Source organism: Botrytis byssoidea (genome assembly GCF_014898295.1).
Source record: "Botrytis byssoidea strain MUCL 94 chromosome Unknown BBYS_009, whole genome shotgun sequence".
Classification (NCBI taxonomy): domain Eukaryota; kingdom Fungi; phylum Ascomycota; class Leotiomycetes; order Helotiales; family Sclerotiniaceae; genus Botrytis; species Botrytis byssoidea.
In genome coordinates, this window is record NW_024065850.1 from 514935 (window position 1) to 536558 (window position 21624).

Here is a 21624-nt window from a genome sequence, read left to right on the forward strand (position 1 = left end):
GGACTTGACCAATCTTACCATGTATGTATGGGTAAGGTCCCAGATATTCAATGGTACCGACAGATGCTTAGAGTGGACTTGACGTAAACTTCGAATGTTAGAATCGTGTTGGTCGTGTATCGTGAGGCATTACAAGAGCATAAGGAAAAAGAAAGATTGAGACGTGTACACCATTAAACTTCAATTAAATGCATAGCCAAAGGAAAAGTAGATATATTTATAGTTTGAAGTTAATTAAAAGAAAGGAAGTGGAAAAGACATTGAATTGAAAAAAAGAAAAGTTGAGGCGCGATGGGAATTTCTTTCCAAAGTATGAAAATGCCCAACCTCGAGCCAACCAATGACGACCCAATTTTTGATCTACAGTGATTAAACTTGCATACAGGGGGTGATTGACCGCCCGTACCTATCTGTATGAGCTCACCAGGCTGTAATTTACAAACCCCAGCGAGCCCAGCCCAGCTAAAAGAGTGCCCCGCACAACTTAATCTACCTAGTACGTCCTGAGCAATGAGCAATGTCAGACAACCACCCACGTAACTACATATCATTACCTACTTTCTTAACATCAAGATAATACACAATCGTCTATTTATCACCATGGCGCCTTCTTCAACGGTAATTGTGAGTGTTAATACTTTTGTTATCTATTATGTGCAAAAACTGAATCATATATACATATGCTAACTCCGACAAAGTCTAAACTCAAGGTCCAGCTGAAGCTCTCAATTGCCCGGCTTCGCATGGTCCAACAGAAAGATGAAGCTGTTTCGAAACAACAACGTAGAGCTATGGCTCAACTTCTAGAGACCGGAAAGATAGAATCTGCAAAGATTCGAGTCGAGAATATCATACGATCAGACATTACTACCGAACTCCATGAAATACTCGAGCTCTATTGCGAGCTACTCCTTGCGCGAACTGGACTCATGGAATCTTCGGTTTGCGATGCGGGCTTAGAGGAAGCTGTCAAGAGCTTAATATATGCTGCGCCTAGAACAGAAATCAAGGAGCTACAACAAGTGCGCGCTTTATTGTGTGAAAAGTACGGGAAGGAGTTTGCCTTGCAAGCAATGGAGAATAGTGATGAGAAGGTCTCGGAGAAAGTGCTAAAGAAGCTATCTGTCACACCACCAGCCCAGGAATTGGTGAATGGATATTTGGAGGAGATTGCTAGAACATATGGGGTTGACTGGCCAAAAAGACCAAAGGAAGATCTTGGAGAAGCCCCAGAATTTGTGGATGATGATGATGATGATGATGACGAGAATCCGAGTGGTGGACAGGCACAAAAGAACCTGGAGGCGCCGCTAGCAGCGAATGGTAAGGCTGACGAAGAGAGAGAGGAGTTGAGTAAAGCCACCCCACCAAAAAATTTCGGGCCCTCGAGCCCACTTAGGGTGAATCCACCAAGCCCTCGTACAGACAACTTGCATCCTAGGGTTCGCGGAGCTCTAGACCTGAAGCCAACAAAGAAAATTCAAACTGCGGCTGCGTCAAAGCCTGGCATTCAAAGCAAGGGTCCAGTTGGAGGTACGATACCGGATGTGGATGAGTTGGCCGCAAGATTTGCAGCATTGAAGAAATGAGTTGGCTTATAGAATATTGCAACGGCGGCGGAATCAGGAGTTGAAGAACATATTCAGACAGGCATAGGGATTGTTTTTATTTGGCGTCAATCTATACCACTATTCAGATTCTGTGTGATTTTATCCGGGGTCACGATCATGGCCACTGCAGGATAGAATTTAATCATAGAAACCTTCATCCATTGACAACCTAGTCTCTCAAGTCTTTTCTGAGGTAATCTACCGAGATCTTCTACCGAGATCTTCCTTCCAGGCCTTCCTGAGATTTTGAAGCGGTATCGAATTTCGGTCTCATTTCCTAGGCTTCTCTCGTTTTCTGATGAAAGTCGTGCAACAAGGGCTTAATATTTCCATCGTACCCACTCTTTCTCATCCATTCGCCCACCGACTTGATCCTTCCCGGCAAAATTTCATCCATCAAAGCCCAATCCTTTCTTACCTTGCCACTCTTCCAAAATCTCCAGAACCCACCAAAATTCTCCCGATACGTTTGCAATGTTTCTTCGTCTCCGGGAGCACTGTGCCCAAACTTCGCATCCGGATCTGGGAAGAGGCCAAGATCAAACCAGCCATCGACCGTCACATCTTTATACACCGCTTTCTTCCCGGTGGCTTCAGTAAACGCAGCTGGAATATCAGCCCAAACAACTTCTTGAGAAGCAACATGAAGATTAAGTCCATTGCTACGATGGGGATGATCGAACACCCATCTGGCATATTTTCCAAAGTCCTCTAAAGCGATCAGCGGCGCACTTCCTCTTGGTCCCAAGGGAGCAATAAAAGCCAAAGTCTCGGGATCGTCCTTATCAGGATGAGGAGCCAAAAGCTCATTCAACATTTCCATATACAAACAACTAGTCAAGATACTCCACTTCATCTTCTCCTTGTCCTGTACGCTAATCCAATCCGCAACCTTAGCTTTCGCATCCATATGACCATCTCTATAATCGTTATCGAAATCGGAGATCTTGAGTGAATACTCAAGGCTGGAGTACAAGAAATGTTGCAGCTTGTGTGTGCGTGCGATTTCATAATAACGGATACCCCAATAGATTTCACCTTTTTCGCCAATGGCACCACCATTTGTATTGATAAAGGCGTGAGTGCATCCAGAGAAGAATCCATGGAGGTCATGCTCGGAGTAGATATCTCCTTCGACGATGGTCACCCCTGGAAGTTGCGCCAGTTCTTGCGCGTGTGGAGAGTTGGCACTTCGAGTCACGAGGCGAATGTTGTAGGCGCCATCTTGAGCTAATTCTAAGGGATTGTTAGTATATCATAGGGGATTATGGATGGATATCATGGGAATCTACCTTTGACTACGGGCATGCCTTGAACGCCTGTGCCTCCAATGACAAGAACAAGAGGTTTTGTAGAAGCCATTCTGTTATTGTCGTAATGAGTTTTAGATTTGGATTGTTGTTTAGATTATTTAAATATCTTAGGCTAAATGACTTGAGTTTTTTGATCTTTTTCTGTATGAACTCCATCCAGAAATCTTTCCAACGACAAAAACCTTCAACATATACCTTTCTCTGTATCACTAATCATGTTCTATACCTCCCTCCTTCTCGGTGTATATGTCTAATCACCTACGCGTCAATTGTTACATCATCTGCATACCTCGCATCAACTCGCAGAGTATTTATTAATCATCTACACCTCACTCACATCTGTATTCTCTCTTCCCCGCGCAATATCTTTATCCAGAGCGCCACAATCGAGGTGCTGATTTAAGCGAGCGCTTTAGGAGCCGATGATGAGAAATGAATAGTAATCATGCAACAAAAGAAAATGCTTACTCCGCAACGAGCATAGAGCTGTTGACGGAATTAGTATTGTGATATGAATCATTGGATGGGAAGAGTTTGGGCGACGTGAAAGGCTGTGGAAATGTGCTGATGCTATTTTTGATGATTAGTTGGTGATAGATTTCTTCAATTGCGGGAATGCAAGTATTCTAATCATGAATTCTTGGTAGATTTGTAGAGGCCAAATATTTACTCGGTTAGCCATGTGTTTTCCTGAAAATTTTTAGTCTGAGTGAGCACAAGGAGAAAATACTAATCAAGAACAATCGAAAATCCTTGAACCACCGGAAATGATTCCATGACTCCTCGAACGCGTCACAGAACTTTAAGGTTACCGTGTATCTCCCATGTCGCTTATATCTGGAGAAGAGAAGTATCACACATCATTCCAACAGCTGATACTTTAACTCCTGAACCTCAGAAATCTGATATAGGCACTAATTCACTTTATAAATACTACTATCAATCACTATGTCAACCCAGTCAGCGGAAAAGATAGCAAGTATCATTAATCGTAATTTGTAAGTGATACTGCTGTCAGAAGTTTAAACATCCAAAATGCTAACAGCTTAATTTTCAGACATTACTCCAAGGTCATACACATTCAACCACCACTTCTCAGTTTTGGAATAGAAAAGAACAAATCACTCGGAAGACGTGGCACTGTTATTGGTAAAGCTTCTTTATTAAATTAAGATCAAGCTCTGTCTAATTCCACTCACAGTTTCATGCGCCGATCCTCGCATTACTCCTGAGAAATTCCTTGGTCTTGAATTTGCCGGTATTGTCTTCTCTTCCCTTGAAGCTCTTCGAGTGTTGTAGAGCTAATTTACTTTATAGAAGCAGCCATTATACGTAATGCGGGAGGACGCGCTCGTCCTGCTCTAGCCAGCCTCCTCGCTCTTGACAGTCTTGGTAATACAGGCACTATTATTGTGATTCATCATACAGACTGCGGCATGTCTCATTACTCAGAATCCGAGTTTCGTGATAGATCGAAAGCAAAGCATCCTGAGATTGATCTCCATGGAGAGGAATTTGGTGCTATATTGGAGTTAGTGTTTCCTGTTTCAGGATCTTGTGGATGAATTGAATGCAACAAGGTTGTAATAATCAAAGAAGAGTACTAACGAAACAAAAACTAGTCCCGAGAAAACAGTAAAGGAGGATGCGGAGTATCTGACATCATTTGAGAGTTGAGGTAAGGCGAATGTAGAAATCGTGGCACTGGTCTTAGATACATTTTCCGGAGTTTTAAGGAGAGTGATCTGAGTTTATAGTCGAGAGATGAGCTGGACTAGCTAATTGCTACCAGCGGACTGTTTTTCCAGGCAGTTGGAAGATGCTCTTGTTGTATTTGCATTCATTGTAGCAATCTTGGGTCAGAATTAAAAGTAGAGTTTCTCTATATGTAGACTTCCTGATCCCGAAAGTACAAGACTGGCATGTTAAAAACACTCAATACGTGTCTTTTCAACTGAATTGCAAGCACAAAACACTTTCTTCAAATGATGAAGTGAATGATTGCGAATGCGCTCCTTGGAATTTTCTCCAACTCTTCCAGAAACTCCAAAATAGTTTGAAATTTAATGGTTTTCGCATAGCTTCAATGACTGAGTAAGTCTATCGTATCCTATTGTCTTTGCTTAATTAGTTTTGCTATGATCAACTGACTGACTGACTTTCTATAATATAAGACCACTGCCTCATTTCACATTCACTCACTCACTTACTACCCACTTTGCAAAAATCACGTACTCAGCCTATACCTCCAGCTCATCTCGTCTCATCTCAACTCATCTTACCTCCGTCATTCAACTCACGATCCCCACTTCACATTATCCACCAAAAAAAAATATCAAAAGTTCAGCCACTCGGCCTAATCTATCAATGCTCACCAGGTTAAGGGATAATACATTGTAATCCTACTCACGGCTCTGAAGGCGAGCTTCAATGTATCCTCGCTGGCCAGGCGAGCAATACATTATACCACTACGCCATGAGAGACGTTTTCGGATACTGGAAGCTATGAGTTTAAAGCTATAACCAAGTGTGGGCGGGTTGGGCTGGAAATGGTTGAATATGCTTCTGGTCATGGGGAAATCCCTTACATGATGTCTTACTTCATTGATAATGTATCAACATTCATCTCGACAATTCTCTGTGTTTCTCTGGCTGTGTGACTATCATATGCGTCAAGTTAGCTCTGTGATTCAGATTCTTCAGTACACGGGATAATGAATATAGTATGCTACCATGTATAACTCATACTGCCATGATCTAACTTTCGATTCACGAATGAAGATTGCAAGAGCTTCCCTTGTGAGGACTGTGATAATGTTCATCAAGAAATCGCTCATCTTAAACTTCTTTCCACCTCAGGATCTGACTCAAGCTCAAGCTCTTGATTATAGCATACTCATTTTAGGCTGATCAGCCAGAAGAGTGCAGTAGATGGCGATAGAACGATGATAATATATCAAATTGGTGAGCGGTGGGCCTAGCAGCCAATAGATCTTCTTCAATCTGCATCTTAACTAGTCCTGACAAGAGAAATCATTGCCACAATCCAGCCATAGCACAAGATGTGGGTTTATTCCCGTTCACCAATCACTCTTCCTATATCATTTGCATTGAAACGCTGTTTCGACATATCATGTGAAACGTGATCAATACTCCTCCCAAGCCCCAGGCATCCCTCTTTCTGGATGATCAACTAGTTCCCAGAAATCCCGGAAGTTTTTGTAGTAGTTCCGATACGGTTCGTCCAATGAATACCAGAATTTCCAGTCCTCAGGAGCTGGTCCATAGACAAAGCTTATAAGATGTGCACCAGTATCAAAGATTTCCTGAGGGTACACGTAGCACTCCCATGCTATGCTAATCTCCAGCAATTTATCATGCTCTACTTTACCGTATTTCAGCAAATCAATGCCAGAATCGTGCAGTATCTCGAGCCAAAGCCTTTGAGAAACTGTGCATATCCATGACTGGAATAAATCACCGGCGTGATCCCGAGGAATGCTTACCAACGATGAGAACAAAAATTTCCCACGACGAATGTCTGAGCCTGCGACGATGAGGCGCTTTAAAAATTCGATTGATTTAGAGAATTCGGTCTTTGAAAATCGGCCACCCAATTCGAATTCTGCTTTCCCAATTCTTGGCTGGGTTGAGCCAAGGCAATTCCCCAATTCCTCATTTCCTTCCAACGCGATGTGTAAGAGCTGAAGGAAACAACGCTGCTCAATTGATAGAAAAGTATGAAGACGTTTCCGAGAACATCTGAAAGTCATTTTGCAGCAAACTTCGTTCAGCGGATCCTTGTGAAGCATTAGTGATACAATGTCAACTATACTGTGCCTCACAAAATCCCATTCGGAACAATGTTTCAATGTCAACATCATTCTCTCCTCCAAACTCAATTCATTAAATGTCGGATCAGTTTTGTTAAGTAGCCAAGATAGATTTTCGCAATCCATATGCGGAATCGAGAGATCGTTGAGTGGATTGTGAACCTCAGATACTGGATACAATAGCCGCAGCACACTTTCCGAGAAGATTTGTCGTATGAGTTATTCTTATGAAAAACGAACATCAACGCAGACCTTCCTCAACTAGTTATTCAAAGCTATCCGTGCTACAAAGGTCAGAATACATACAGCTTGAAAGAGTCATTTGGATCTGCTCCTTGATCAAGTAGGAGACGGCACATATCATATTCTGCTTCCGAACTAGCTAGCTTTGCAAATTAGACTATCACAGTTCTTGAAACGAATGGGATAATTACATACATCAAGTAACGTAGTGCCACGGGGGTTTCTATCGAATGGGGTGGCCCTTTTGCTCTGAAACAATGCTTGAAGTCCAGATACGTCTCCAAGAAGTACACACATCCAAGTCGGTGAATTACGTCCGACTGTATAATATTGTCGGAAGTTAAATGTCCAACCTGAAGGTGCTTGATACCCTGAGAAATCCCAAGTATAGCTCGAGGATGAAAACAACTGAGGAGTGCTGAACTTCTTCTGAAAGCGCTTAGCCTGCTTATCAAGCTTCGTTCGTGTTCTACCTCTCATGGGTCTCTTCGTCTCATAATCATAAACCACAGCATCGCGTGATTGAAGCAGGGTACTTGACATGACATTGGTAGAACGTATAATGGAAACCTTTAGCTCCTCGAATCCCCGCAGCTGACGATTCGCATTATTTTGAACTGCCTCTATTTGAAGCTTGTGGTATTCCATTTGGAGTGCGTCCGAGTATGTCTGCCGAGAAAGCATAAGCATATATTGCGCATCCCTCAACCGATTCCGAAATTTATCGAGTGTGTCTTGCTTCAAAACCACTTTCGCGCTACCAATCTTGCGCCGCTTGGAGATAGCCCCATTCAGATCCTTCACTGTTGTATTGAGGATATCCGTTCCACGGCGACAAAGCTCTAAGCACCTTGTGACCGTAGCCGAGGGAATCGATGGCAGATTTGAATTCGATGTATGGATATCGGAAAGAACCAGACTTAGTGCATCGAGCTCTTCAAGGGCATATTGGATATCTTCGGAGGCTTCTTTGACCTCGTCCCAAAATTGTTTCAATTTTCTAACGCCGTCCATGAGCTGAAGGCCCAGCGAGGCTACGCCCATGCCACTGGCAATGATGCCAATCTCTGCCATGAGTATGATGTTGAAAGACAAGATCTGTTCCAAAGCTCGTGAAATAATTATGTTCTGCACGAAAGGAAATATGATATGAATTGAAATCAATTGCGAGAACGAAAAGACATTTCGAGGACGAGCCCGAGGACTGCGTCGTTTCGCGACGTGGGATCAAAAGTAAGCACAGCCGCATCAACAGAGTACTTGACCAATCCCAGCTACAGGAATCTATGCGGCAGTGTTCTCATGCTTGTCATTGGAATAGAAAAAAATAACTTCGCCCACAACCGATTTAAATAGCCTGAGTTCGAATTACAATCCATCAAATGGATGGTAACACCAGATAGAGCCGCCATCAGAATCCTGGCGATGTCAAAGCGATATGCTCCTCTCAAGCGAAAAGGTGGGATGTAATTTTCCAATTTGGTCTAACTTCGTGTAACAGTACACTTACCTATCTTTTTAATCCTACATGCCTTGGCTCATAGAAATGCACCCTGAGCAATTGCAGAGACTATGAACTGAAGGTATCATAATGTGATTTTCCATATTTATATTTGTACCATTTCCAAATTCTAAATCATATCCTCAAATTTCGACCGAATAGGGCTTGCTCTCTTCCTCCTCAACTCCAGCTCCCTTCTTGCCTTCACTTCAATCGCTATTTTTTGACTCAGTGACCTTTGACTTTTAATTCTCGAAGCAGTCGGTGCAGCAGGATGCGGAGATCGTAAAAGCGATGTTCTCTTCGCTACATCCCTTGCTGTCTCCTTGAACTTGACTAGTTTTACTTTTCTCGCACCTAATCCGTTATGCCCTACCCCTTTTTCTCCGGACTGGACCGATCGCGAGTAATAATTCACGGTGCCTATCATAGCCTCGGCTCTTAGTTCTGCCTTCATCGCTTTCCTCCGAGCTAGGAAAGACGCTCTCATCGCATCGCGCTCCTTTCTTTCACTCTCCGTTGCTCTCAGATTTTGTTTTCTTCGCTCCCAACGTGTTCTCAAGGTTCTCTTACGCTCCAAACGACCAGCCAACATGGCTCGCCCGCGTGCTTGATAACTAAGTCTTTCTTCAATCCTTCGCGCTTTCCTGTCCTTTTCTTTCTGCCTTCGTGCCAATTTCACCTCCTTAAACATTGATTTTAGACTGTCCTCACGCGCCTTGATTTCCCTTTGTCGTTCAAGAACATGGTCGAAAGATTTGCCTTCTTTTTCCAAGCTTTCGATCTCTCGTTTATCTTGGTTCAATCTCCAGTTCTTATCTTTTTTCATTTCCTTTCCCCTGTGAATTACAAATTCATGAGTTCCTTTCATCTGAGCGATATTATCCCTCGCAAGTAACACCAATTCCTCTTGCTGACGTGATGCATTTCTCCCTACAACCCATACAAGCTCTCTCCCATTACTCCAAGGCTTTATATTGATCCGGGAACTACTAGGCAATTGGCTTTGAATGACTTGAGGATGTAGAGCCAAGCCACCGGGCATCTCCATCATCTTCTGAAACATCTCATCTTCGCTGAACTTAAGATTTTTCGCGAAATGTATGTGAAACTCTGCATTGTAATTGCGTGTTTCTAAAAAGTAATAAGCTTTTGCCAACATCACGCTCAGATTATCGCCCGTAACATCCTTTGTCAAATTTATAAGTTTCGCATTACCACGACCTCCTTTGGCTTTCATTGCTTTCCCAGGCTTTGGTACCATGAATGATTTTCGTTTGATCAAAACATATTCGCCAGAGTCTGTTGCTCCCAGATCATGAATACGTTTAGCTATGGACTTCAGTTCATGACGCTCTCCCTTGGAGATATTTTGGAACCCAGTTCTAGGCACTAGCATCCAGCTCGTCCCCTCTCCCGGGTCCAATAACGCTTCTTCTCTTTTGCACAGGTAGTCTTTCATTACATCACCTATCGTCATTACGCCGATGAACTTGTGCGGCTTGCTGTAAGGCTTTTTATCCGCTTCTGCCCATAATATAATCTTCTGTGATTGAAAATCTGTTTGAGAAAACAGTGATGTCTTGACATAATCCAGAATTTTATGGTTATCGGCTTGCAATTTCCCATGTTTTGTCCTTTCCGCGATTCGTGACAACATAATATGGCGACATTGTTGTGGAAGGCGAAGTAGGATGGAGCGGCGCAACGAATTCGTAGATGACTGCTGGGTTACTGGATGGCAGAACGGGCGGACTGATGTATTGGATATTTTTTCATTGAGATAACGCAATAGAGGGCGTGAGGGAATGAGTTTAGTAGTACTCATGACTATGAAGCGGTTGGTGGTGTATGAATTCTAAAGGATTTGACGTTCATGTGGAATGGTTTTAGACCGTTAAAATCATACACCGCCTGCTGTTAAGAAGATAAGTTTTGACCGCTCACGTGCCAAGTCTAACACATATGTTTTGTTGCATATCTATCTTTTTCTGTCCTCTCTCGTTGAAGATATGATTTCTTCACTTGTAACTTGCTGATTAATCAGCATTTAGCAAGCATATTTATCAGTCTGACCTAAGTAACACTCATCCCCGGTTATGTCAACCTCAAACCTTAACTTCTCGGCTTCCGATTACTGATCGTAATCAGATACGAAGCAAAGACATAAATACAAAACATCCGAAGTGGATTAATGGGACAATATCATTCCGAGGTTCAAAACGGTTCCACAATGGATTTCTAAGCTTGACGATATAAAGTTGTATATCGGAAAAGAGTTTTTCGGTAGGAATATCGACCTTTATTCTCCGACTTAGTAACGTGGCCGGTTTCGTCATATCTTGTGCTTTGTATGGAGCCCTTGAGAAGGACATCAGGTATATATATGTGTTAAGTAGGTCCCTTATGTAGGATAGTTTCTTTCAATTAAAATCCAAATCCATATTATCAAGAGCATATAAGGATATCAAGCGTAGTTTTCTTCATTACTTGTTATTTCTATAAGTGATCATTTATATATCCAACAGCAGTCACACATGCCCTACTTCAAAATGGCAATTCCATCCTCAAATAATAAGACGGTCCTTGTAACCGGCATCAATGGCTACATAGCCAGTGTTCTAGGTTTTCAACTTCTACAAGCCGGTTATTCTATTCGCGGTACCACTCGTCGTATCTCTAGCGCCGAGCCATTGCTCAAAGGTCCCTATGCACCTTATATCGACCGAGTGAAGATATACGAGGTACCCGATATGACAATTTCTGGTGCTTTCGACGAAGCTGTTAAAGGTAAATCTCAATACCCTCACTGTCCTTACTCGCCTCACTCTCCATGTGCGATCTGAAATGAACTGAATTCGACTAACCAATATACCAGGCGTCAATGGAATCTTCCACACCGCATCTCCCATTAACTTCAGCCTTAACACCTACGCCCAAATGGTCACACCAGCCATAGATGGCACCAACACCCTGCTTTACTCCTCCCTAAAAGCCGGACCTCAACTCAAAGCCGTAGTGGTAACCTCCTCCGTGATCGCCGTCATAGATCCCCGCACCGATCCCTACACCTTCACCGAGAGCGACTTCGCATCTTCCCACCTCGCCCAAGCCCAAAAAGACCTCCAAGAAAACCAACCCACCTCCGCCGGAATCCTCTACGGTGCCTCCAAAAGCGCCGCCGAAGCCGCCGTCTGGAAATTCCGCACTGAGCAATCCCCCTCCTTCGCACTTTCAACCATCAACCCCGCCTTCGTCACCGGACCCCCAGTATACCTCCCCGAAACAGGCGACAAACTAAACGAAACCCTCAAACCCATCTATAACATGCTCTCCGGCGCCACTAAAACCATTTCACCTGCCAGCGGCACCAGCAGTTCCGTAGACGTGCGCGACGTAGCGTACATGCATATCTGGGCGTACGAACATCCTGAAAAATCAGACGGAGAGCGTTACATAGCGTGTTTGGGAACTGGGCCCCCACAGTCGCAGGCTGATATTTTACGGGAGTATTTCAAGGAGAAGGGAGATGAGAAAGCTCTTGAGAAGATCGTGGTTGGAAATCCCGGAGAGGGTTATATAGGATATAATAAGGAAACGGGGAAAGTAGAAAAGGTAGAACCGACCCCGGAGAAACCGCGTGTCAGTGGAGAGAAGGCACAGAGGGAAATGGGGTTTAAATTCAGGGGTTTCAAGGAAAGTGTGATTGATACAGCAGAGGCGTTGAGACCTTTGCTCTGAGGGGTTAGAAAGAAAGCTATCGATATCTATCAAGTCAATTAATGTGACTTCGAATAGCCGAGTACAGAATATACCGATTACAATAATGTTCACAGAATATCAAGGAGTGACACTCAATGTATCATCTAAATTTCGCATCGAAAAATCACATCCCAATCCTCTCACCAATCTTCCCACACTCCAACTGCATCTGCACAAACAGGTGCCCCTCACATGATCCAATCCCCCCGCCCCAATCCCCCCATCCAGCAAACACACCACCCTCCACACGCCAAGCCCCCATCCCAATTCATATCCCAATCCATACACCCAGGAAGAATAAACGCGGTCCTCGAATTCCAACCCAATAAATGCAATTCTGCGAAATCCTTTCGCAGTTGTCGGGCGCTTAATATGATCCTGCGACCTCTAGGGGGACGATGATGGGTTTGTGAATTATGTAGTAAATGAATGAATGGATGGATGGAAGTATGGAAGGATGGATTGTGAAAGTATCGATGTATGGAATGGGAGAAGGAAATGAAGTAAATGATTGTTTGTGGTTTGGAGATTTGTGTTGGGATGATTACGATGTGTATATGCATATATGTGATGTTCAGAATTGAGAGATCGGATGAATTGTTCATATGCTGAAGCACACATGTATGCATCTCCACGATAAGAAAAACTCTCCATCTCATCATCGCAATCTCTAGGAAATCATTTAAGAATCTAGAATGTTGAAAGCGCAATACGCACAATACGCTACAGGTCTCTCGCAAGGCTTTGCGAAATCTAGTACACGAATGCCGACCTCATGCGGTTGCGAATTCGGACTCATCTCTGCACAACGATGAGTTACATGACCCAGCCTATATATGGACCCACTAGTCCAACAGCGAAGGAAAAGAAAAAGAAGGGATATCCATACATAAACTCTTGCTGTGTAGATCTCTATCCATAATCCGACGGTTTTGTTTATTCTTGCTATTCATGTATCCACACTCTTGATATCGATACCTGATTTCTGGCTTGCTCTCGTTGCTTTTGAGTTTACTGACTGTATCACTTACCTCGTGCTGTGGAATACTTCATTTCGAAAACTACCTTATGAGACTTCATAGGGCATTTCTTTTTGCCTTTATCGGCAATGCTATTGCAGTTGCGATAGTGGAAAGGGCGAAAGCGACGGATTGTTCGTTAACGCCCTCTTTATGTTCTACTAAGAAGACATCATCTACTACTTCTTCTTCCACTACCTCGTCCACTACTTCCTCCAGCACTACATCGTCAACAACTTCATCCAGCAGCACCATCCAAACAACCAGAACCCTCACCGCCGACTTCGCCGCCTCTGCCACCGCCGCCACCGCAACTTGCGGCGCTGGCTTCCTCCCCGAAACCGCCACCAACCAAGCGCGCTCCAATCTCCAAACCAACACAACCAGTACCTGCGCGACCCTCTCCCCAGGATGGCCTTGTTTCGGGGTCGGCATGATGATGCAGAGCAAAGATGTGATTTCTGATATCAGTAATACATTTGTTCCTCAGTATCAAGGTACCGTTGCCTTTTTATGCAATTTGAGTGAGGTCCCCATGACGACTGCAGGCTTCGATATCGGTGCACTGGATGATTTGATCTATGTGAAGCACTGTGCGAATTATACGCCCGCGGCGCTGATGAGTCCGGGTGAGTGGGTGTATGGGTATTTGGACTGGAACACGGTGCAGACGGTGGGACAGAGTAGTGAGTTGTGTACTCATGTCATGAGTCAGGTTGTGGCATATCCTCAACCTATGTCTTGATTGAGAATTGGGGGTTTGAATTGGGGATTTGTTGTACGTTTATTGTACGTTTGTTGGTTGGTTGGTTGTTTCTGTGTCAGCTTTTATTTTAGAATATAATAGCAATTTGTTTCTTTGGACTCTATGTGCTTTTCGAAGTTAAGTTGTCGAATGATTAGATTTGGGATCACTTGAAGTGACAGTCGACAGAATGAATAGGAGGAGACTTCTATGTTTTCCTGATCAGCAAGTAGGAAGGATTTCATTGAGGAAACCGTGAATTATTTCCTCTGCTTTACCGGTAGTGGAAGTCAGATGGAAGTTCTTCAAAGATGCTCGTTTTGAAAGCCTCGGAATGATTGAGATCAATACGTTGATTTCACATATTTATGTGAGGGTATTATTTTCATGATAGTGTAATCTTACTGATACATACATACCCATAAAAGATCCTTCGCGGGGCACGGAATTCTTATCAGTTGCAATTCTAAAACTGTGCTCTCAGTACTCTACTTCGTACTCCACACGCCACAAAGGTTTCACAAAAACGATGGGAATGTATCCATTTTAGATGGCAGCGATATAGAAAAGAGAAGAGTTTCAACATTAGGGTATTAGGGTATGATAATATGCAAACCCTAATGATGAAATTAATTCATATAATTGGTTAGGCGTAGAAAAGTCAAATGGAAGACGGGAATGAGATACCTTCTTAGGCTTTGGTGGATACAAAAGATGTGACGCATTGTGCTTCAATGCCTAGTAGAGTGAGTACCTAGCTAGAACACCCCCACCTCATCCCATGTCTTACGGGATCTGGGCCCCTTCGAATGTGAGTGACGATAGGTGTAGGTAGGTAGTAGGTATCCTCTTACTTCAACTTTCCACAGAGGACAGATCAGTGAAGGAATATCAGAAATGAAAAGTTGGTACATGAGACGATATATGAGTCAATATATCTTACATATAGGTACCTAGGTATCCAAAGTCATGTTATGTTATGTTGTCCTTCTTTTCATCCATCTGCGTCATCAGCAGATATTTTGTGACAGCCACAGAAACAGGGACTGGAACTTTTGTTTCGTATGGATGATTCATATTCATGAAGGCGAGAGATAAGAAACCACATGCAAAAAGGGAAAAAGCAAAAGCCAAAGCCAAAGCAAAAGCAGCTGGCGAGAGAGCAATGGACAATTAGAGACACCCACGCACGCAAGCGAGCGAGTCTGCATGAGAGGTATCCGTAATGACTAGGGAACGACTGGGTAGCAAGAGTATGTCTCTGTTTCCAGCAGAATACAGTAGGTACCTACCTAGTAGTGAAAAGACCACGATTCTGATAGTAATTGGTATAGAGATGAGGATGGAAGTGAATCATGAATCATGAAGATATAAATGATAAAATATGATTTATGGAATGTTGAGATGTTATCTACCTACCTACCTAGGTATACAGGGAGGGTAAACAGGGAGGGAGCACGATGTAAGATTATATACCTCTGCCATTGTAGTATGGCATTCATCATTGTATGGTCTGGTCTAAATGGTATACCGTACTCGTGGTAGTAATGTATGTAACTACAGCTGGAAGTCTGTAATCAGACTGTAACCGTGCGTACCAGATTTTCTAGTGTGGCGCTTGAATTATGACGTGCCCCATCCTAAGGACAATTCAGTGACCAGTCAGTGACTCCAGTGATTATGATCAATATCCCATATCCAATATCCAATGGCCAATGACCAGTGTCTACTACCTACATCTACATTCACTCCCTACATTCACTCCCTACATTCACTCCCTACATTCACTCCCTACATTCACTCCCTACAGAATACTCTCCCGTGTAGAATCGAGTCCTTGCTCCGTACCTACTCCATACCACACTCCGTACTTACCTACCTACCCTACCTACCCTCCCTACCTACCCAGGTACGTACTGTACAAGCCTATAACCTTGAAATTCACACAATTCCCATGGCAAAAAGACCAAAGAACAGGATTGCTCGCGTGCTTCATTCTACGCTAAACCCTAATTGGCTCTCACTAGAACCAAAAATAAATCCATATCAAGCTCTGCCCTCTACAAGTTGTTTGGCTTGTGCAAGTGCGACCATATTGACTCCACTTTCTTCCCATTTCTCAACCCACTACTGCAGCTTTTCGTAGGTCAGAAAGAAAAGGACAAAAGAATCGATCGGACTTCTTCTTGCCAGCTTTCGTCATAATTGCAATTCAATTAATAAACTGTGAAAGACTATCCTACCAGTACCTACCTAGTACTTTGGATTTCTTTTAAACAAAAACCCTTTGCCAGATACAACTTCAAAGGATACATACACCACCTCCACAACAACCACCACAGAATACATCGCATCGTCTAACAAAAATCAACCGTCTTTCCATCATAAGCTTATCATCATCAAAAGCTTCCTGGGCAGTTTCCCTTCTTCCACCCACAACCATCAATTTCTATACATATTATGTCAGATTTTCCTTCCAACACCAGTACAACTTCCACTGAAGGGACTACCAGCACGATGGAGAACGCAAAGAATACAGTCTATGACAGTAAGGTAAGCTATATCTCTCAATCTATCAAATAACTCACCAAAGTCTACGTCGCTAATAATGAAATAGTTCAAAACTTCGCACAACGAGACCAATACAGGAATTAAACTAATCAATCAATTTAGATGCATCTGCAGCTGCCAACGCTGTTGGAAACCACCCTCTCACTCAAAGTGTTGTAAACGGTACGATATTTTCCCATGACAAGTTCTTAAAATCCATAATACTGACATGTTCTCCATAGGCCCAATGGCAGATAATGTACGAGACCAACATCAAAAGACTCAAGCCGAGTTTTCCAACCTCGCAAGCTCTCGAACCACTCCCACCACTCAAACAGCTACCGGTCAACAACTCACACATTACCATTCCTTCTTCTACAACTTGTTATCGTGGGAGAATCCTCGTGCATCTGGAATTGCATACCTCTCTACCGTTGCATTCATCTTCGCCGCCAGATATCTTGATATCCTCCGATATTCATTCAAGATTACATACATGACTTTGTTTGTGACTGTTCTCGCAGAGGGTCTCGGAAAGCTAGCCTTCTCGCATGGACTCACTTCTCAATTCAGACCAAAAAAGTATTACACAGTTTCTAAAGAGACTCTCGATAGCGTACTCGGTGATGTCCATGAACTTATCAACTTCTTCGTCATCGAGTCACAACGTGTTCTCTTTGCCGAGAATGTATTTGTTTCTCTCACTGTAAGAAATCCTCGAATTCCTTGCCATGACATATGAAGTACTGACTTAAACAGGCCTTGATCGGATCTTTCATTTCCTACTACTTGATTAAGCTCATTCCATTCTGGGGTCTCACTCTCATCGCTACTTCAGTTCTCTTCATCTCCCCACTTGTTTACAAGACCAACAAGGAGCTCATTGACAACACCCTCGCTCAAATCTCGAGCATTGTCAACCAACAAACCGAACAGGTCAAGCAACTTGCTAGTCAACACGCTTCTCACGTTGCCGAGACCACCAAGCAATATGCTGGAGAGTATGCTCACAAGGCACAAGAAATGATCGGAAGTGCTAGAAGCCGCTCTGGATCTCCAGAAGCTAGCAGAGTTGCCTCCCCAACTGCCAAGACCAACGGTATCAAGGAGGAGGATTTCCCAGCCGCACCAAAGGAGGAGTTCAAATCCGGAATTCCTGCTGAGGAGGAACCACTCATTGCTGCATAAATGTAGCACAAGTGCAACACATCGTGGAAGGAAGACTCCTTACAACTCTCACCCATAAGAGAGGTCAATATATCCTCAGTTGAGGAGTCGAAATACAAAAGCAAAAAGTTATATCATGATATTAGCTGGAGAAACACAAGGAGTCAGCGAGAATCACGCAGATTGATATGCATACGACGATTACCATATTACGAGATTCGGTGAAGGAAATACAGGGACTAGCACGAAATGCACGGCAAACTTTGTTGTCTGTGAAGCTTTTTCTCTTACTTTTTTATTTATTTAGTTGTGCGACTTCTTTATTCTGTCGGTCGCTGCCTTTTGGTTGGTTCCAAGTGGGTATCTTCTAATGGATGAATGGGATGGAGTGGCATGGGTGGGTAGGAATGACGTTACGGTTATTGATGATATTTTATAAGGAGCGTTTGCGTTTTTTACGGACATAGGAAGGGCATTATAGTTCTTTTTGCGTTTTTCTGAATTAAGATGAAAAAATTTAAAAATCTTTACTTTATATGAGTGTGAATGATTCAGTATTGAAGTAGTTTCGAGGTTTGGATGAGGCTTAGAGTGTATAATTTGATATGTTCACAAGCTCGCATACCTTTACTCGTTTTGTTGCCGGTTAGTGAACAATAAGCTAGCGCCTAAACTGCCCTACTCCTGATATCATGATTCATGACACGTTCTCTCCTTTGCTTTTCTGGTAAGCGAAATCTCACCTTATCTTACATCATGGATAACCAGGTAGGTAGCTAGGCACGAAAGCTTCATCAGAGGGAGTTTCAGGATCAGAAATTCTTAAAACCTGATGAGTTGGGGGATTGATGGAGGGACTGGATGGTATGATATGGTAGGATATGATGACATTGTCGAGTAGATGGGGAATAGGTGGTGATAGTAAGGGTTGTGTTAATGAATCGATTTGGAGATGATGATAGGGATAGTTGTGTATATTGAGGTGACTCGGTGAGTGGTTGGAAAGTGGTTTGAAGGTTAGAAGGTGTGTGTGTGTGTGTGTGTTTAGATGGGTAGATAGGTAGTTCGGTAGGTATACTGAGTCTTTTGTATACTGTATGTAGATTTTATATATGGGATATAGGAGAGGGGAGGGAAATTATTGGGGGTTTGGGGTTTGGATTTTGGGGGAGAGGGGGAGAGGGGGAGGGGGAGGGGTATTATATATTGGGATGTTTGATAAGTGTTTAGTTTAGTTTAGTTTGTGAGAGGTTGATGAGGGTGATGAGGGTGATGAGGGTGATGAACTTGTTGAGTTCGTTTATGGGTTTTGGGATGTGTGGATAGGAATGGGGATGGGGATGGGGTGGATTGCTGAGTGTTAGGGGGGTAATTTTAGGTAGGTGGGTAGGTAATTGGAAGGGAGAGGGTGAATAATTTCACGGGTTTGTATCTTATGTGAGCTGGTGGGATGTTTGAGGGGTGAGTATCTGAGAGGAAAAAGAGGGGAAGGGTTTGTGACAATGATTGTGTAAGGAGTGGCTTGCTTGTTGCTTTCTTCTGTGGAATACCTTGGGTGTTTATTGTATTTGGGGATCGCTGGGATTGTTGGGGATAATGGCCTATGGCATAATTGGACAATTTGCATTAAAAGAAATCCTTTAAAATCTTGTGAAGCACCATTATTGATTACTGGCTATTTTAGGTGACCATGGACAAGAACACTGAGAGCTATAGTGAGTGAGCTGATACGTGTGTGGACGATGGGAGCGTCCAAAATATCCAAAGGAAGAATTCTAGAGAGCTTGGTATTAAAATCTAATTCATAATTGACACTATCGCTAAGGAAGCAAAGTACGATCTGGGATTACTACACGACTTCTCAAAGAGCTTTCCTGTCCTCATAGTGAAACTCGTACTTTTATATTAGAAAGTCTAGAGGTACGAATGTTGGACTTGCATGGTTGAAGAGAAGAGGGGCTTGATTGGGAACGTGCAAGAGACCTTCTGGGAATGTTTGTAGGATCACATTTTGCTAAAGAAATATGTTTAAAGCTCCCATTGAGCCGCTGAATTGTCTTGGTCAGCAAGAGTGAGACAGATTTCCAGAAATTTACAATACACTTCTAGATGAGGAGAGGCATACCATCCAAGCGGCTGCCATCAAGTGCGCTCTGCAAAAGCTGAGCACAAGTATTAAAAAGATGTCATCGGGTTTTGAGCTACGTAGGATTCGTGCTTCAAAGTGCAGAAAATGGATTTCTTGAGAGTCTGACGACGCAATAGACTTTGATAAGATTTACCACGATGAGAGTGGCAGAGCTTGGAGTATGAATTACCTCGCGGTGATGCCATGCAAAAGCTCAGAAAGCCAGAAACTTGCGAGAATACTTTCGAGCTTGCAGTAGAGACCCAGAATTATGTGTGAGGGTGTGTGTGTGAGAGAGAGAGAGAGAGAGAGAGAGAGAGAGCCATGCTCATGCCAGACTCGGGCAACTTGCGACGGGATATCTCTGTCGTTAGAGGAGAGCTACTTTCTTCCTCCAATTATGTAGAACGGAATAGCCGGAGTAACAACGAAATTTATGAGAGAACGAAGGCCGTTATAATCCAGCAGAATTTAGCGTCTACTCAACGCCATGTAGTTCAACTAACCCGCTATGGTTGGAGCAAATTGTTTGCAACTCTTACTTGAAGCAACACTTATCATTTTGAATGTTTCAGTGAATAGCTTAGTTTGATAAACATAAGTATGCAAAGTATAAGGAAAGATAAATATGTAAGTCCAAAAGTTAATATCACAACTGTTTTGAAAACCTGTCCACAATGAATCCAACTCAAAAATGATCAAAAAGGGGCTGTATATTCATTCCCAACCAATGGTTTGAAATAAAGATTGGATACCGATCATTGGAGATCGTAACATGTTGCAAGTACAATATTATTCATGAGTGATCCATACTGTACATTTAACCCAGATCGAGTGGACAACTATTGTAGAACCCATTTCTAGTGACGTTCGTAAACTCACAGGTATTGTATATCTCGTTTGACTCCCAAACTACACTAAAACCGCCGCACGATCACATCTCGGTCACCGTAATATCCGGACCTCCCATAACCTCACCTCACCACCATCTCCCCTTCCAAGCTCCATAACCATCTACACAATGGTTCTCTCCTTCATCCTAATACAAAACCGCCAGTAAGTACTTCCCATCCCCCAGTGCCCAATTCTCTCCCCGTTTATCTCTAACCAATTATTCCATTACACGCAGAGGTAAAACACGGCTCGCGAAATGGTACGCTCCGTACAACGATGAAGAGAAGATCAAGCTCAAGGGCGAAGTACATTCATTCTCCCCCCTTATTTCCCAACATCAATCTAACAACGCACCAGGTGCATCGACTCGTCGCGCCCCGCGATCAAAAATACCAATCCAATTTCGTCGAGTTTCGCAATAACAAAATTGTGTATCGTCGCTATGCGGGACTGTTCTTCTGCGCGTGCGTCGATGCGAACGATAATGAGTTGGCGTATCTAGAGGCTATACATTTTTTTGTCGAGGTGCTGGATAGCTTTTTTGGGAATGTGTGTGAATTAGATTTGGTCTTTAATTTCTACAAGGTATGTTTCCCCTCCGAGGGAATTCTTTCTGATTAGACAGTGCAAGGAGGAGATGAAAGGGGAATGGAATGGTGCTGATTTTCGCGATGATAGGTGTACGCCATATTAGATGAAGTATTTTTGGCTGGGGAAATTGAGGAGACGAGTAAACAAGTTGTTTTGACGAGGTTGGAACATCTGGATAAATTGGAATGATTGCAGAAACACAAAAGGCTGGTCTACTAAATTTAGCCAACAGTAATGACAGTAAGCAGCTAGTAGCAGTCGATACCAA

At 43.1% G+C, this 21624-nt stretch overlaps 9 protein-coding genes across 9 annotated transcripts; 6 read left to right on the forward strand and 3 right to left on the reverse strand.

Moving 5' to 3' along the window:
• Positions 1–600: 600 nt before the first annotated feature.
• On the forward strand, positions 601–1589 carry EAE97_005296 (uncharacterized protein; the record flags this gene model as incomplete). The annotated part of the gene is made up of 2 exons (XM_038875808.1): positions 601–624; positions 699–1589. The coding sequence occupies 2 exons, from the start codon at positions 601–603 to the stop codon at positions 1587–1589; spliced, it is 915 nt and encodes a 304-aa protein (XP_038733145.1).
• A 298-nt stretch (positions 1590–1887) lies between these two features.
• Positions 1888–2972, reverse strand: EAE97_005297 (uncharacterized protein; the record flags this gene model as incomplete). The annotated part of the gene is made up of 2 exons (XM_038875809.1): positions 1888–2846; positions 2903–2972. 2 exons carry the CDS (start codon positions 2970–2972, stop codon positions 1888–1890), a joined length of 1029 nt encoding a protein of 342 aa, XP_038733146.1.
• Positions 2973–3871: 899 nt separating this feature from the next.
• On the forward strand, positions 3872–4600 carry EAE97_005298 (uncharacterized protein; the record flags this gene model as incomplete). Its single annotated transcript, XM_038875810.1, has 5 exons — positions 3872–3921; positions 3981–4072; positions 4125–4181; positions 4241–4454; positions 4546–4600. The coding sequence occupies 5 exons, from the start codon at positions 3872–3874 to the stop codon at positions 4598–4600; spliced, it is 468 nt and encodes a 155-aa protein (XP_038733147.1).
• Positions 4601–6069: 1469 nt separating this feature from the next.
• Positions 6070–8263, reverse strand: EAE97_005299 (uncharacterized protein; the record flags this gene model as incomplete). Its single annotated transcript, XM_038875811.1, has 3 exons — positions 7195–8263; positions 7063–7142; positions 6070–6949 (listed from the first exon to the last, which is right to left on the reverse strand). The coding sequence occupies exons 1-3, from the start codon at positions 8071–8073 to the stop codon at positions 6070–6072; spliced, it is 1839 nt and encodes a 612-aa protein (XP_038733148.1). The 5' UTR covers positions 8074–8263.
• A 367-nt stretch (positions 8264–8630) lies between these two features.
• On the reverse strand, positions 8631–10160 carry EAE97_005300 (uncharacterized protein; the record flags this gene model as incomplete). The annotated part of the gene is made up of 1 exon (XM_038875812.1): positions 8631–10160. One exon carries the CDS (start codon positions 10158–10160, stop codon positions 8631–8633), a length of 1530 nt encoding a protein of 509 aa, XP_038733149.1.
• Positions 10161–11052: 892 nt separating this feature from the next.
• Positions 11053–12241, forward strand: EAE97_005301 (uncharacterized protein; the record flags this gene model as incomplete). The annotated part of the gene is made up of 2 exons (XM_038875813.1): positions 11053–11290; positions 11379–12241. The coding sequence occupies 2 exons, from the start codon at positions 11053–11055 to the stop codon at positions 12239–12241; spliced, it is 1101 nt and encodes a 366-aa protein (XP_038733150.1).
• A 1089-nt stretch (positions 12242–13330) lies between these two features.
• EAE97_005302 (uncharacterized protein) lies at positions 13331–14026 on the forward strand (the record flags this gene model as incomplete). Its single annotated transcript, XM_038875814.1, has 1 exon — positions 13331–14026. The coding sequence occupies one exon, from the start codon at positions 13331–13333 to the stop codon at positions 14024–14026; it is 696 nt and encodes a 231-aa protein (XP_038733151.1).
• Positions 14027–16486: 2460 nt separating this feature from the next.
• On the forward strand, positions 16487–17764 carry EAE97_005303 (uncharacterized protein; the record flags this gene model as incomplete). The annotated part of the gene is made up of 4 exons (XM_038875815.1): positions 16487–16574; positions 16700–16759; positions 16819–17282; positions 17336–17764. 4 exons carry the CDS (start codon positions 16487–16489, stop codon positions 17762–17764), a joined length of 1041 nt encoding a protein of 346 aa, XP_038733152.1.
• A 3128-nt stretch (positions 17765–20892) lies between these two features.
• On the forward strand, positions 20893–21545 carry EAE97_005304 (uncharacterized protein; the record flags this gene model as incomplete). Its single annotated transcript, XM_038875816.1, has 4 exons — positions 20893–20927; positions 21001–21070; positions 21123–21350; positions 21444–21545. 4 exons carry the CDS (start codon positions 20893–20895, stop codon positions 21543–21545), a joined length of 435 nt encoding a protein of 144 aa, XP_038733153.1.
• Positions 21546–21624: the final 79 nt, after the last annotated feature.